Source organism: Moschus berezovskii, chromosome 4 (genome assembly GCF_049115385.1).
Source record: "Moschus berezovskii isolate FMDL1 chromosome 4, NW_MosBer_1.0, whole genome shotgun sequence".
NCBI classification, from domain to species: domain Eukaryota; kingdom Metazoa; phylum Chordata; class Mammalia; order Artiodactyla; family Moschidae; genus Moschus; species Moschus berezovskii.
The window spans coordinates 21887514-21904954 of NC_142463.1; the positions used below are offsets into that span (position 1 = coordinate 21887514).

General features: G+C 41.7%; 1 protein-coding gene across 2 annotated transcripts in view; it reads left to right on the forward strand.

Moving 5' to 3' along the window:
• The first annotated feature begins 664 nt into the window (after window positions 1-664).
• The window catches only part of CYP4X1 (cytochrome P450 family 4 subfamily X member 1), a 47920-nt gene continuing 31143 nt past the window's right edge, over window positions 665-17441 (forward strand). For both annotated transcript variants that reach the window (XM_055402708.2, XM_055402709.2), the window contains exon 1: window positions 665-930. In XM_055402708.2, the coding sequence (XP_055258683.2) occupies window positions 739-930 (192 nt within the window). In that variant the 5' untranslated portion in view covers window positions 665-738. The remainder of the gene's footprint in view (window positions 931-17441) is intronic.

Here is a 17441-nt window from a genome sequence, read left to right on the forward strand (position 1 = left end):
CCCACATTTTCATCTTGCACCTGGATCCACAAATCCTGTAACCGGCCCCATCTGAATCTGTGTGGTAGAAATACTATATGATGGTAGCAACTTTGCATCTCTTCCCAACTCAGTGTTCAGGATCCTCTGCTGGCAGACTTGAAATAGGACTTGCTGGACACTGGCAAGCACCAGTAATCAGAGTGAGAACCAGCTGTGTGAGACATTACTAGCACACCACTGGAGAGGGTACCTATATAAGGTTAATAATCCTACTCACCCATTACCAGCCCCTAGACTCTTGTGGGTTTTGATAGCATTTCAGTGGGGAACAAGTTCTTTTTTTTCAGCACAGTTTACAAATGCTTTGTGGCAAAGACAAAAACCAACGACATTAGCTTTGGCATTATTTCAAAACCTAAAATTCAGATCTTCTGTCACTGAAAACTGTCACACATGAACTATGGCACTCCATAAGAAGTCGTCCTGAATGCAGGTTTGCATCCATTGATAAAGGGCAAGAAATCCGGGAACTCGCGCCTTTTTCCTCCCGCCAGGCGGGAACAGCCCCTCCCACGGCTCTTCCTTAGCACCCTTGGCGACGAGAGGGGGAAGTGGGGGAGAGGGAGCCGGGAGCACACCGGAGGGCACAGAGAAATAGTGGGCGTGATTTGCCCTGGAGTAAGTGGGTGGATCCTCCCGCAAGAGCCGGCTACACAAAGCTCCCTGCCGGCAAGGCAATCCTCGCAGCGCAGTGCGATGGAGTCCTCCTGGATGGAGTCCCCCTGGCTTGAGACGCACTGGGCAAGGCCCTTTCACCTGACGTTGGTGTTCTGCTTGGCCCTAGGGCTGCTGCAGGCCATCCAGCTCTACCTGCAGAGGCAGAGGCTGCTTCGAAACCTGCGCCCCTTCCCCTCGCCCCCCACTCACTGGTTCTACGGGCATCAAAAGGTAGACACATCTGAGGGAGGGGTGAAGGAGGATGCTGGAAACCCGATCGCGCAGATAAGCGGCTGCTTCCTTCTTTTCCTCCCATCCCTCAAGTCCTGCACCCACCTCTCCTGCCCAGCCTGTGGCTCCTGGAACTTCCATTACTCAATGAAACGCCCTAGAGCCACAAGAAGGGATATTTAGGGAGTGGGAGTGGGAGGGGGGATATTTAAAGACACAATATGGAAAAAGAAAGCTGTGGTGTAATTCAGGTCTGTCTAAATTGCTTCGCTCATCTCTTGCATTTATGTACGCGTTTTAAAAAGCCTTCCACATACATTGCTAAAAAATAGTCTGTTATTCTAAATAGCATTTTTTTTAATTTTTAAAAGATTTTATTTATTATTTCTTTATTTTTGGCTGTGCTGGGTCTTCATTGATGTGCATAGGCTTTTTCTATTTGCAGTGAGTGGGGGCTACTGTCTAGCTGTACCCTGCACAGACTTACCATTGCGGTGACTTTTCTTGTCACAAACCATGAGCTCTAGGCCCCGGGGGGTGGAGGGGAGGCCGGGGGAGGGGAGCTTCAGTAGTCGCTGCATGCGGGCTCATTAGTTGTGGCACAGGGTCTTAGTTGCCCCGCAGCAAGTGAACTCTTCCCAGACCAGGGATCAATCCCTTGTCCCCTGCATTGGCACACAAATTCCCAATCATATCACATCATCCATATCATAGCATATGGCAGAATTTCCTTCCTTTTTAAGGCTGAGTAATATCCCATTGTATGCATATACCACATTTTCTTTATCCATTCATTCGTTGGTGGACACTTGGGTTGTTTCCACATTTTAGCAGTTGTGAACATGAGTGTACAAATATCTCTTTGAGACCTTGCTTTCAATTCTTTTGGCTAAATGTGCAGAACTGGAATTGCTGGATCATATGGTAATTCTATTTTTAGTTTTTTGAGGAATCACTGTACTGTTTTCCACAGTGGCAATACCATTTTACATTTTCACCAGAAGAACCCAGGAGTTCCAGTCTCAATATTCTTGCCGAAACTTGTTATTTTCTGTTCTTTTTTTGAATGGCAACCACCCTAATGAATATAGGTAGTATCTCATAATTTTGATTTGCATTTCCCTAATGATCAGTGTGGAGAAGGAAATGGCAACCCACTCCAGTACTCTTGCCTGGAAAATCCCATGGATGGAGGAGCCTGGTGGGCTACAGTCCATGGGGTCGCGAAGAGTCGGACATGACTGAGCACCTTCACTTTCACTTTTCACTTTCATACGCTGGAGAAGGAAATGGCAACCCACTCTAGTGTTCTTGCCTGGAGAATCCCAAGGACGGGGGAGCCTGGTGGGCTGCCATCTATGGGGTCGCACAGAGTCGGACATGACTGAAGTGACTTAGCAGCAGCAGCAGCAGCAATGATCAGTGATGCATCACTGAACATCTTTTCATGTGCTTATTTCCATTTGTGTATCTTACTTGGAGAAATGTCTATTTAAGTCTTTTGTTCTTTTTTTTAACTTAAAAAGTTTTACTGAATGAAAGATTCTTTAAATTCTATAGTGCTTTACAATTTTCAGAAGTTACATACATATGATTTCATATAATCCATTGTTGTTGTTCAGTTACCCAGTCGTATCTGACTCTTTGCAACCCCATGGACTGCAACCATGGACACCAGGCCTCTCTGTCCCTCACTATCTCCAAAATTTGCCCAAGTTCATGTCCATTGTATTGGTGATGCCATCCAGCCATCTCACCCTCTGATGCCGTCTTCTCCTTCTGCCCTCAATCTTTCACAACATCAGGGACTTTTCCAATGAGTCAGCTGTTCACATCAAATGAACAAAATACTGGAGTTTCAGCTTCAGCATCCTTCCAATGAGTATTCAGGGTTGATTTCCCTTAAGATTGACTGGTTTGATCTCCTTGCTGTCCAAGGGACTCTCAGGAGTCTTCTCCAGCACCATAGTTTGAAGGCTTCAATTCTTTGGCACTCCGTCTTCTTTACAGTCCAGCTCCCACAACTGTACGTGACCACTGGTAAGACCATAGCCTTGACTACAAGGACCATTCTCAGCAGAGTTATGTCTGCTTTTCAACACACCGTCTAGGTTTGTCATAGCTTTCTTGCCAAGAAGCAAACATCTTCTGATTTCATGGCTGCAGTGACCATCCTCAATGATTTTAGAGCCCAAGAAGAGGAAATCTGTCACTATTTCCACCTTTTCCCCTTCTATTTGCCATGAGTTAGTGGGGCCAGGTGCCATGATCTTCAGTTCAGTTCAGTTCAGTTCAGTTCAGTCGCTCAGTCGTGTCCGACTCTCCGCGACCCCATGAATCACAGCACGCCAGGCCTCCCTGTCCATCACCAACTCCCGGAGTTCACTCAAACCCATGTCCACAGAGTCGGTGATGCCATCCAGCCATCTCATTCTCCGTCGTCCCCTTCTCCTCCCGCTCCCAACCTTTCCCAGCATCAGAGTCTTTTCCAGTGAGTCAACTCGTCGCATGAGGTGGCCAAAGTATTGCAGTTTCAGCTTTAGCATCAGTCCCTCCAATGAACATCCAGGATTGATCTCCTCTAGAATGGACTGGTTGGATCTCCTTGCAGTATAAGGGACTCTCAAGAGTCTTCTCCAACACCACAGTTCAAAAGCATCGATTCTTCGGCGGTCAGCCTTCTTCACAGTCCAACTCTCACATCCATACATGACCACGGGAAAAACCATTGCCTTGACTAGACGGACCTTGGTTGGCAAAGTAATGTCTCTGCTTTTTAATATACTATCAAGGTTGGTCATAACTTTCCTTCCAAGGAGCAAGCGTCTTTTAATTTCATGGCTGCAATCAGCATCTGCAGTGATTTTGGAGCCCAAAAAAACAAAGTCTGACACTGTTTCCACTGTTTTTCCATCTATTTCCCATGAAGTGATGGGACCAGATGCCATGATCTTTGTTTTCTGAATGTTGAGCTTCAAGCCAACCTTTTCACTCTCCTCTTTCACTTTCATCAAGAGGCTTTTGAGTTCCTCTTCACTTTCTGCCATAAGGGTAGTGTCATCTGCATATCTGAGGTTATTGATATTTCTCCCAGCAATCTTGATTCCAGCTTGTGCTTCTTCCAGCCCAGCGTTCCTCATGATGTACTCTGCATATAAGTTAAATAAGCAAGGTGACAATATACAAACTTGACGTACACCTTTTCCTATTTGGAACCAGTCTGTTGTTCCATGTCCAGTTCTAACAGTTGCTTCCTGACCTGCATACAGGTTTCTCAAGAGGCAGATCAGGTGGTCTGGGATTCCCATCTCTTTCAGAATGTTCCACAGTTTATTGTGATCCACACAGTCAAAGGCTTTGGCATAGTCAATGAAGCAGAAATAGATGTTTTTCTGAAACTCTCTTGCTTTCTCCATGATCCAGCGGATGTTGGCAATTTGATCTCTGGTGCCTCTGCCTTTTCTAAAACCTGCTTGAACATCTGGGAGTTCACGGTTTACATACTGCTGAAGCCTGGCTTGGAGAATTTTGAGCATGACTTTACTAGCGTGTGAGATGAGTGCAATTGTGCGGTAGTTTGAGCATTCTTTGGCATTGCCTTTCTTTGGGATTGGGTTTTTTTTAACATTTAGTTTTAAACCGGCTCTTTTTCACTCTCATCCTTCACCCTCACCAAGAGGTTCTTTAGTTCCTCTTCACTGTCTGCCATTAGAGTGGTATCATCCACATATCTGAAGTTGTTGATATTTCTCCCACCTATCTTGATTCCAACATTCAGAAAACGAAGATCATGGCATCTGGTCCCATCACTTCATGGGAAATAGATGGGGAAACAGTGGAAACAGTGTCAGACTTTATTTTTTGGGGCTCCAAAATCACTGCAGATGCTGATTGCAGCCATGAAATTAAAAGGCGCTTACTCCTTGGAAGGAAAGTTATGACCAACCTAGGTAGCATATTAAAAAGCAGAGACATTACTTTGCCAACCAAGGTCCGTCTAGTCAAGGCTATGGTTTTTCCCGTGGTCATGTATGGATGTGAGAGTTGGACTGTGAAGAAAGCTGATCTGGAAGAATTGATGCTTTTGAACTGTGGTGTTGGAGAAGACTCTTGAGAGTCCCTTGGACTGCAAGGAGATCCAACCAGTCCATTCTAGAGGAGATCAATCCTGGGTATTCGTTGGAAGGACTGATGCTAAAGCTGAAACTGCAAACTTTGGCCACCTCATGCAACGAGTTGACTCACTGGAAAAGACTCTGATGCTGGGAGGGATTGGGGGTGGGAGGAGAAGGGGACGACAGAGAATGAGATGGCTGGATGGCATCACCGACTCGATGGACATGAGTTTGAGTGAACTCCGGGAGTTGGTGATGGACAGGGAGGCCTGGTGTGCTGTGATTCATAGGGTCGCAAAGAGTCGGACATGACTGAGTGACTGAACTGAACTGACTGATCTTGATTCCAGCTCGTAACTCATCCAGCCCGACATTTCTCATGATCTGCTCAGCATGTAGATTAAACAAACAGGGTGACAGCCGACAGCCCTGTTGTACTCCTTTCTCAACCTTAAACCAATCAGTTGTTTCATACAGGGTTTGCTTTTGCGTATAGGTTGCTTCTTGACCTGCATATAGGTTTCTCAGGAAACAGGTAAGATGGTCTGGTATTCCCATTTCTTTAAGAGCTTTCCACAGTTTATTATGATCCATACAGTCAAAGGCTTTGGCATAGTCAATGAAACAGAGGTAGATTTTTTTTTTTTAATTCCCTAACGTTCTCTATGATCCAGCAAATGTTGGCAATTTGATCTCTGGTTCCTCTTCCTTTTCTAAATCCACCTCAGACATCTGGAAGTTCTTGGTTTGCATAATGCTGAAGCCTAGCATGCAAGATTTTAAGCAGGACCTTACTAGCATGGGAGATGAGGGCAATTGTCTGATGGTTAGCACATTCTTTAGTACTACCCTTCTTGGGAATTGGGATGAGGATTGACCTTTTTCAGTCCTGTGGCCACTGCCAGGTCTTCCAGATTTGCTGACATATTGAATGCCTTGATGGCATCATCCTTTAGGGTTTTGAATAGTTCTGCTGGAATTCCATCACATCCACTAGCTTTATTAACAGCAGAGCTTCTTAAGGCCCACTTGACTTTACTCTCCAGACTGTCTGGCTCTGGGTGGCTGATCACACCATCATAGTCATCTAGTTCATCTGTATCTTTTTTATACAGGTCTTCTGTGTATTCTTTCCACCTCTTCTTGATCTCTTCAGTGTCTATAAGGTCTCTACTGTCTCTGTCCTTTATTGTGCCTATCTTTGGGCAAAATGTCCCCTTGATATCTCCAGTTTTCCTGAAGAGATGTCTAGTCTTCCCCTTCTGTTGTTTTTTCTAGTTTTATACACTGTTCATTGAAGAAGGCCTTCTTGTCCCTCCATGCTGTTCTTTGGAAATCTGTGTTTAATTGGATATACCTTTCCCTTTCTCCCTTGCTATTCACGTCTCTTCTTTCTTTAGCTATTTGTAAGACCTCCTAAGATAACCACTTTGCCTTCTTGCTTTTCTTTATCTTTGAGATAGTTTTATTCACTGCTTCCTGTACAATATTATGGACCTCCATCCATAATTCTTCAAGCACACTGTTTACAGGCTCAGAGGTTAAAGTGTCTGCCTCCAATGCAGGAGACCCGGGTTCTATCCCTGGGTCGGGAAGATCCCCTGGAGAAGGAAATGGTAACCCACTCCAGTATTCTTGCCTGGAGAATCCCATGGACGGAGAAGCCTGGTAGGCTACAGTCCACGAGGTCGCAAAGAGTCGGACATGACTGAGCGACTGAACGGAACGGAACGGAACGGAATCCCTTGAATCTATTCATTACCTCCACTGCATATTCATAGGAGATTTGATTTAAATCATACCTGGCTGTCCTAGTGGTTTTCCCCACATTCTTTAGTTTAAACTTGAATTTTGCTACAAATCTGAGCTACAGTCAGCTCCAAGTCTTGTTTTTGCTGACTGTATACAGCTTCTCCATCTTCAGCTACAAAGAGTGTAATCATTTTGATTTCGATATTAGCCATTTGGTGATGTTCACATATTAAGTCGTCTCTTGTGTCATTGAAAAAGGACATTTGCTATGACCAATGCCTTCTCTTGACAGAATTCAGTTACCCTTTGCCCTGCTTCATTTTGTTCTCCAAGGCCAAACTTGCCTGTTACTCCAGGTATCTCTTGACTTCCTACTTTTGCATTCCAATCACCAATGATGAATAGAACATCTTTTTTTGGTGTTAGTTCTAGGAGGTCTTCATAGAACTTCATAGAACTTCTCTAGGTCATCATAGAACTGATCAACTTAAGCTTCTTCAGCATCGTTGGTAGGGGCATAGACTTGGGTTACTTGTGATGTTGATTGATTTGCCTTGGAATGAACCCAGATCATTCTGTCATTTATTGAAGTTGCAACCAAGTACTGCATTTTGGACTCTTTTGTTGATTTGAGAGCTATTCCATTTCTTCTATGGGATTCTTGCCCGCAGTAATAGATATAGTGGTCATCTGAATTAAATTCACCCATTCCCATCCATTTTAGTTCACTGATTCCTAAGATGTCAGTGTTTATTCTTACCATCTCCTGCTTGACCACATCCAATTTACCTTGATCCATGAACCTAACATTCCAGGTTCCTATGCTGTTCCTATACTGTTCTTTGCAGCATCGGATTTTACTTTCATCACCAGACAAATCCACAACTGAGCATTGTTTCCACTTTGGCCCAGCCACTTCATTCTTTTTGAGGCTATTAGTAGTTCTCCTCCTCCACTCTTCCCCAGTAGCATATTGGACACCTTCAGGCTTGGGAACACTCACCTTTTGGTGTTATATCTTTTTGTCCTTTTATACAATTTGTGAAGTTCTCAACTGCAAGTAAATTGAGGTGGTTTGTCATTTCCACCTCCAGTGAATCATGTTTTGTTAGAACCCTCTGCTATGACCCTTCCACCTTGGGTGGCCCTACATGGAATGGCTCATAGCTTCATCAAGTTACGTGAGCCCCTTCGCCACAACAAGGCAGTGATCCATGAAGGGGTGTTTTATAATTTTTAAATTCTGTAGTGCTTTACAATTTTCAAAAGTTTCATACATATAATTTCATATAATCCATAATAACCCTTTTTTCCTCCTACCCCTATATTTCCCATCCCCCTCTTTTTCCTCCCCACTAGTCGACAGTAGTTTCTTCTCTATATCTGTGAGTCTGCTTCTTTCTTGTTTTATTCACTAGTTTGTTGTATTCTTTAGAGTCCACATTTAAGTGATATCATACAATAGTTGTCTTTCTCTGACCGACATTTCACTTTGCGTCATGCCCTGCAAGTCCATTTGTGTTGTTGCAAATGGCAAAATTTCATCTTTTTTATGGCTGAGTAGTATTTCATTATATATAGGTACACCACATCTTCTTTATCCATTCTTCTGTTGATGGACACAAGTTGCTTCCATACCCTAGCTGTTGTAAATAATGTTACTATGAACATCGGCGTGCATGTATCTTTTTGAATTAGTGTTTTTGGGGTTTTTTGGCTATATACCCAGGAGTGGAAAAGTCATACGGTAGTTATATTTTTAGTTTTTTGAGAAGCTTCCATACGGTTTTTCACAGTTGTTACACTAATTTACAGTTCCCACAACAGTATGTGAGGGTACACTGTTGGCTGTGATGTGGTGTTCTTAGTTGCTCAGTCGTGACAGACTCTTTGTGACCCCATGGACTGTAGCCCACCAGACTCCTCTTGCCATGGGGATTCTCCAGGTTTCTCCATATCCTTGCCAACATTTGTTATTTGTTCTTGTTGATGATAGCTATTCTGGCAGGCATGTGGTGCTTGATCTCTCATTGTGATTTTGATTTGCATTTCTCTGATGATTAGTCATGTTGAGCATCCATGTACCCATTGGCCATCTTCATTTCCTCTTTGGAAAAGTCTCTGTTTACTCCTTTGTTGATTTTGAATCAGGTTGTTTTTTATTGTTGAGTTTTAGAGGTTTTCTGTATATTCTGGCTATTAATCCCAGATGTATGATTTGCTAATATTGCCTTTCAGTCTTTGGGTTGCCTTTTTACTCTGTTGATACAGTCTCTTCATGTACAAAAATTTTTTAATTTCATTAAGTTCCATTTGTTTATTTTTTCTTTTGTTGCTTATGCCTTTGATGTCATATCCAAGATTATTATTGCCGGATCCAAAGTTGTGAAGCTTTAGTCTTATGTTTCCTTTTAAGAGTTTTATAGTTTTAAGTCTCCTCTCAAGAGAAGACTCTTGAGAATCTCTTGGACTGCAAGGAGATCCAACTAGTCCATCCTAAAGGAAATCAGTCCTGAATATTCATTGGAAGGTCTGATGTTGAAGCTGAAACTCCAATCCTTTGGCCACCTGATGCAAAGAACTGACTTATTTGAAAAGACCCTGATGCTGGGAAAGATTGAAGGCGGGAGGAGAAGGGGACAACAGAGCATGAGATGGTTGGATGGCATCACCGACTCAATGGACATGAGTTTGAGTAGGCTCTGGGAACTGGTGATGGATAGGGAGGCCTGGCGTGCTGTAGTCCATGGGGGTTACAAAGAGTCGGACATAACTGAGTGACTGAACTGAATTAAACTGAAGTCTTTGATCTATTTGGGTTATCTTTTGTATTTTAGGTAAGGGTACAACTTCATTTTGTTGCATGTGAATATCTAATTTTTCCAGCACATTTTCCCATGTAATGGTCCTGGCACCTTTGTCATAAATCATTTAGCCATATTTTGAAGGGTTTATTTCTGGTCTTTCTATCCTTTTCTGTTTGTCTATATGTCTATTTTTTAACCAGAACCATACTATTTTGATTAGTATATTTTGTAGTGAATTTTGAAATCAAAAAACATAAGTCATCCAGCTCTGTTCCTATTGAAGACTGTTTGGGCGGTTCACAATCCTTTGTTATCACACATGAGTTTTAGAATGAATTTTCTAGAATTTTTCTATTTCTGAAAAATCATCATTAGGATTTTGATAGGGATTGCATTGAATCTTTAGATTGCTTTGGGTAGTATTCACAGCTTAAATCTTCCAATACATGAACATGGGATATGTTTCTACCTCAGTAAATTCAGTTGCTCAGTCGTGTCCTACTCTTTGCGACCCCATGGACTGCAGCACACCAGGCTTTCCTGTCCATCACCAACTCCCAGAGCTTGCTCAAGCTCATATCCATCAACTCAGTGATGCCATCGAACTATCTCATCCTCTATCATCCCCTTCTCCTCCTGACTTCATTCTTTCCCAGCATCAGGGTCTTCTCAAATGAGTCAGCTCTTCGCATCAGGTGGCCAAAGTATTGGAGTTTCAGCTTCAGCATCAGTCCTTCCAATGAATATTCAGGACTGATTGACTGATTGACTGGTTGGATCTTGCAGTCCAAAGGACTCTCAAGAGTCTTCTCCAACACCACATTTCAAAAGCATCAGTTCTTCAGCACTCAGCTTTCTTTATAGTCCAACTCTCACATCCATATATGACTACTGGAAAAACCATAGCTTTGACTAGATGGACCCTTGTTGGCAAAGTAATGTCTCTGCTTTTTAATATGCTGTCTAGGTTGGTCATAACTTTTCTTCCAAGGAGCAAGCATCTTTTAATGTCATGGCTGCAGTCACCATCTGCAGTGATTTTGGAGCCCAAGAAAATTGGGTCTCTCATTGTTTCCATTGTTTCCCCATCTATTTGCCATGAAGTGACAGGACCGAATGCCATGATCTTAGTTTTCTGAATGTTGAGTTTTAAGCCAACTTTTTCACTCTTCTCTTTCACTTTCATCAGGAGGCTCTTTATGCCTTTTTAAATTTCTTTCAACATGATTTATAATTTTCACTGAATAAGTCTTTCACTTTTGTTTGGAAATACATAATTCCAATAATTGGAAAGGAAGAGGTTTCACTTCCTAAGTTATTAATTTTTCTTTGATAGTCAAGAATCAAAGCAGGCTCAAATGCCTGGGGAAAAAACCCTTAGGTTAATAAATGCAGGTGCTAATTATGATATATATTAAGGTGGTAAGGATGATGAATTAGGGATTGGACATTAACAGTGAATACTACAATTTCTTCAACACATCCCCTACCTCTCTCAATTTCTCTTTTCTCTCTTTCTGGAACTCCTATTGGTTGGCTATAAACCTTCTAGATCTATTTTTTTAAATCTTTTCTTCTTGATTTTATCTTCCTAGAAGTTCTACTAAAACGCTGAAAAATTTTGACTGTCATAATTTTTATTTCCAAGAGCTCTGTCTTATTCTTCATCTATTATTGCATCAATTACCTTATGATGCATTTTTAAAAAACTCCCTAGGGGGCTTCCCTGGGCGGCCCAGAGGTTGGGAATCTGCCTGCCAGAGGACATGGGTTCTATCCCCAGTCTGGGAAGAATACTCATGCTGTGGGGCAACTAAGTGCCACAACTACTGAGCATGCACTCTAGAGCCCGCGAGCCACAACTGCTGAAGCCTGTGTACCCTAGAGCCTGTGCTCTGCAACACAGAAGCCACAGTAATGAGAAGCCCGTGATCCACAACAAAGAGTAGCCCCTGCTTGCTGCAACTAGAGAAAGGCCACACACAGTGATAAAGACCCAGCGCAGCCAAAAATAAATTAATTAATTTAAAAAACACTCTAAAACTGAAGCTTAGTGGCTTAAAATGACAGCCAGCTATTTAGTTCATGATTCTGTGGGTCAGCAATTTGAGCTAGACTAGGCTATGAGGTTCTCATGGTTCTCTTATGGCCAGTCTCCACTGACTTCAGTTTGGCTCACTGATGCAACTGCAGTCAGCTACTGGGGCAGATAAAGGCTGACTGTCATCTTGGGTGCCTTCATTCTCTTCCATCTGGTTTATTATCCTTCAGCTGATTAGCCTAGCTTTGCCCACGGGGTATCAGGGTCTTAAGAATAGCAAGAGAGCAAGTCTCAATGTGCAGGTGCTTTTTAAATCTCTGAGTCATGTTTGCTACTCTCCCAAAGCAAGACACATGGCCAAATCAGTGTGAGAGAACTGACAATCAAAGTGTTGAATTCAGAGAGACTTTAACAAATTGAGGGCATTCCTACAGTCAATTTAACACATTCTGCTTTGTTACAGAATCCTGGTCTTGAAATACTATATCATATCTTTTTTTGAAGTATTAACTTTTTCAGGTTTTTTTTTTTTCTGTTGTGTATTAGTTATCTATTACAGCCTAGCAAATTACCTTCAAGCTTAGCAACTTAAAACAACATACGGTTTTATCTCACACAATGTGAAGTTTGTGAGACTCTCTCTGTGAGAGACTCAGGGTCTCTTCCAAGGTTGCATGGGATTGGCTGGGGCTGTAGTCATCTCAAGGCTTCACTGGGGCTAGGGAATCCACTCTTAAGCTCACTTACACAGTTGTTGACAGGCCACAGTTTCTCACTGGCTATTAGCCAGAGGTATCAGTTCTTTTCCACATGGACCTTTCCATAAGGCTGCTCACAAGTAGGGTGACCAACTCATTCCAGGTTTCCTGGTTGACCCCTGATTTTAGTTCTGAAGGTTTTGCATCTGGCAACCCATTCAGTCAGGTAAGCTGGAAAGATTAGTCACCCTGCTCTCAACATGGCCGCTTGTTTCCCTCAGAGTAAGATATGAGAGAGCAAGAGTGAGAATTAGAGAATCTAAGATGGAAACTGCAGTCTTTTGTAACCAAATCTTGAAACTTTTATTTCATCATTTCTACTGTAAGCAATCAGTCACATTGACAAAGTGTGTACAATGTAGGAAAGGGACAATATAAAAAGGTGGAGGATGATTGGAGGCCATTTTGGAGGCTGGCTACCAGAGTTTGTTAGTTTTGCTTTATGCCTTTCTTGGAGGCTATCTCCAAAAATGAGAGATGGTCTTTGGATGTCATTTCATTTTCTAGAGTAAGGCTCTAAAGATGTTTGAAGTCTTGAGTACACAGCGAGAACTTTCTCTGAGAGTAAACCTGTTGGAGGACTCAATCTGTCAGTATCTATTTGTTCATTTTTCAGTTTCTTGGAGATGAACCTACCTTTCTGTTACTTAGATTGCCAGGTGACTCCTGGCATTCTGGGAGCAGAAAAAGGAAGGGAGTTGGGGATCTAATCATTTGTTATTCAGTCTTTCACTGAATCCCTCTATTTTTAGTCCACTGATTCATCCCTGCCTTCCATGGTGTCTGGTTTCTTCAAGTCTTAGAGTCTCTCTGGTTTAGTTTTTCTAGAAAATAAAAGCTCTGATCTGTTGTGGGACCTGAGGGGGTGTTGCATGGAGGGAGGGCAGAGATTTGGTGTTGAACCAGCCTTTAAGTTATTGCTCTATATCTAGAATTTTTTTTTTCATTTAACCTGATTAACTTTTTCTAAACTTTCATCGTCAACTTGCATTTCCTTTGTTTCTCATTAGAGTTTAATTTTCACCTCTACACCTTCCACAAACCAGAATTGAGAAGGCGCTGTCAAACAGAAATTGGGAAAACTAAAAATGGCCCAAGAGATGTGTTCTACCAGCTATTAAGAATGATATATTAACATAGTGCTTTTCAAAGCATTTGTGGTGAAGAGCCATTTATTTTCTAATCTGTTGTAGACAATTGTTTTCATTTTTTTAAGAAAGTAAGAAATTTGAGCAATGTTAATTACTATAAAAATTTGTAAGTGCTATGCTCAGTTTCTATGGTTTATGGATCATACTTGGAGTAGCATTGTGGTGAAGTCTTCCGGTCTTATTGTGAACTTCTTTCTCATTTTAGTTCTAATGTCCTTTTTTGTTTTATCAATTTTCAAGCTATAGTATAGTGTGCATACAGATTTTAAATTATTATATCTTCTGGTAGACTAATCCTTTTTATGTAAGAATTGTTCCTTTTTGTATCTAGTAAGACTTCTTGTCTTAAATTTTACTATATCTGATACTAGTGTAACTATGCAAACTTTTTTGTTAGTATTGAAATGGTACATTTTTAATCCTTTGTTTTTAACTTTTTGAACTTTTTATCTTGTATCTTTTGTCAGTAGTATAGTTAGGCTTTTAAAAAATATAATCTGACACCTTTTGTCTTTTACTTGAAATAATTAGGTTATTTACATGTAATATAATTACTGATATTTTATTGACTTTTTCAGAAGATAAATTTATTAGATATTTGAAAAGAACTGAGACCATGTCTGGCACTTTGTAAGTGCTATGTAAGTGTTAAATGAAATATAAGCTCCTTATGTTTAATTTGGTGGACTTTCTGAGGACTTCAAGCCACATAGCTCTGAGAGACTGCTCCAAAAAGGTAAGCAAGGAACCAGGGTATGAAGGAGTTCTGCAATAAAGATCACGTAGGTGGAACATCAAAAATTACTATTAATTAAAGAAAACCAGGGGAATTCCCTGGTGATCTAGTGATTAGAACTTTGCATTTCCACTGCAAGGAACATGGGTTCCATCCCTGGTTAGAGAACTAAGGTCTTACAAGTTGTGTGGTGTGGCCAAAATAATAATAATAATAAAATGAAGAAAAGTACATATCTTAACATAAGGAGTTTAGCGCTTTTCTGTGTATGGGAAAATTCAAGTGTTTGGATTCATTGAAATTATTCCTTTGATGTGCACCTTGGCTATCTACAGCTAGCATATGTTCTTCCCCATCCTGAGTTCCCAATAGTCAGGCTCACGGTGAGGGGACAGCAGTAGTGACTGATGGCTTGATGGCTGCAACATTCTTTGTTTGCTGATATGGCAGGCAACATTTTTCATCCATACTCCCCTTCTCCCCACTAGAATATAGGATCTGTGAGAGGAGAGTCTTTGTTCACCACTATAAACCCAATTCTTGACTCATAGTAGGTGTTCAATAGCTACTTTGTTGCTGGAGAGGGTATAGAGAAAAGGGAACCCACCTATACTGTTGGTGAGAACATTCGTTGCTGCAGCCACTATGGAAAACAGTATTGGGGTGGGGGCGGGCGGGCAGGGGAAGATTCCATAGGCCCCAGAGCAACTGAGCCTGTGCTCTAGAGCCCAGGAACTGCAACTACTGAGTCCCAATGCCACAACCACTGAAGCCCACATGCCTAGAACCCATGCTCCACAGCAAGAGAAGCCACGGCAATGAGAAGCCCACACACTGCAACTAAAGAGAAGCCCACACAGCAGCAAAGACCCAACACTGCCCAAATTAAATAAATAAATGAAGACTTTTTAAAAAGCAGTATGGGGGTTCTCCAAAACTAAAAATAGAATTACCATAGGATCGAGCAATTCCACTGCTGTGTGTATATCCGAGCAAAAGTATAATCTCAAATGATAATGCATGCCTGTGTTCATAGCTGCAGTATTCACAATAGCCAAGACATGGAAACAATCTGTTTATCAACAGATGAATGGATAAAGAATATGTGGTACATTATATAATAGGATGCTACTCAACCACAAAAAAAGAATGAAATAAAGCCATTTGCAGCAACACGGATGGAACGAGAGATTATCATACTGTTACCGAGTCCTAGCTCAGTCTGCTCACCACACACAGGCCAATAAATCAGGAGGCAAGGCGCAGAGGCAAGGAATAGTAGAAAAACTGTGTGTCCAAGAAGGTGGCAGACTAGAGTTCTAGAGTCCCATCTTATAGAGGTCTGGATACTTATCTCTTTCATAGAACAGAGATGGGGAGGAGGTGGAGAAGTAAAAAGGCCACAAATCTTGCAAAATATCTCCTAGTTTGGCCAGCTTCAGGAGGGGATGTGTAAATTTCTTCTTTCCTGCAGCTGTTCACAGGTGGGCGGGGTCAGGTTGCTTCCCTGTGAGCTCAACAAAACCACTTTAGTTTAAAATTCAGGCAGAAGGGCAAGGTTCCCTGAGGCAGGTGTTATGTATACTCATAGCTATGGATATCATCCTTTTAGTGATTATAGTAACAAAAGCAATGGAAAGCAAAGGTTAAAGTAAAAGATGCAGATCCAATATGGAACCAGATTTTGTTCTTCCTTGTTACAATACTAAGTGAAGTAAGTCAGAAAGAGAAAGACAATAAAATATGAAATCACATGTATGTAGAAGCTAAAATATGACACAAATGAACCTATCTATGAAACAGAAACAGACTCAGACATAGAGAATAGACTTGTGGTTGCTGTGGGGGAGGGATGGACTGGGAGTTTGGGTTTAGTGCATGCAAACTATTATATACAGAATGGATAAGCAACAGGGTACTACTGTATAGCACAGGGTACTATATTCAGTATCCTAAAGGATTGTGGGCAGGAGGAGAAGGGGATGACAGCGAATGAGATGGCTGGATGGCATCACCGACTCGATGGATGTGAGTTTGAGTGAACTCCAGGAGTTGGTGATGGACAGGGAGGCCTGGAGTGCTGTGATTCATGGGGTCGCAAAGAGTCGGACACGACTGAGTGACTGAACTGAACTGAACTGAACTGAAGATAAACTATAATGGAAAAAAACAGAAAAAGAAAGTGTATATATATATATATATAACTGAGTCACTTGGCTAAAGAGCAGAAGTTAACACACCATTGTAAATCAACTATATTTTAATTTTTAAAAACTACTTTGTTGAATGCACACATATATTAGTTGCTAAATAAATTGATTCATTCAAAGATCTGTTGACTATAAAGAACCAACTAGGTACACTGACATTTATTCAGTAGAACAGTGTATCTCAGTCAGTCTGGAGGACCTAGTGTTTATGTGGGTAAACACCACTAGTTTATGAGGGGGTGTGTGTGTATCCTTATACATAATTCAGGGAAAGTCTGTGTAACTAAGTAGTTCTTGGGCTCCATAATTCAATGCAAGTTTGAATCCTTACTACTAGTGGCTGGCTATACAATCTGTGAGAAACACACTCAACCCGCCCAAAACCAAGGGATGGACTCAGAGACACGAAGCACAGTGAAAGCAAGACTTATAAGGACAGTCTTGCAAGACCGGGTGTCTGGTGGGCAGGCACACCCGGGACAGCAAGCACTTATTCCCTGGCTTGCAGATCTCTCCTTGGTTCCTCCTTAGGTGAGTCCTATGCAGTTACAGTCTTCCCAGAATTGCCCAAGTCTCATAGGGTATTGTTTCTTCTCCCTTCCTATCCTAAATCCACATTTCTCAACAAGGATTTTTGTTTATCCCGTCCCAGACATCCTGTTAGCTTAGGGACTCTTCAGGTGTAAGCTGTTAGGCAAGACTAGCTTGCCAGTAATTTTTAAAACAAAACTAGCTAGCTCTGAGTGGAAAACTGTTTGTTAATAATTTTCCACCCAAGGCCAGCTACTTGGTTCTGAAAATGGACCACTTCAGGTTTCATTTCTTAACACAATCTGGAAGAGATTACTTAACTTCTCTAAGGCTCAATTTCCTCATCTGTAAAATGAGATTGCAATTGTATCTGCTTTATAGGGTTCCTGATGTAAAGAGTAAAGAATAAC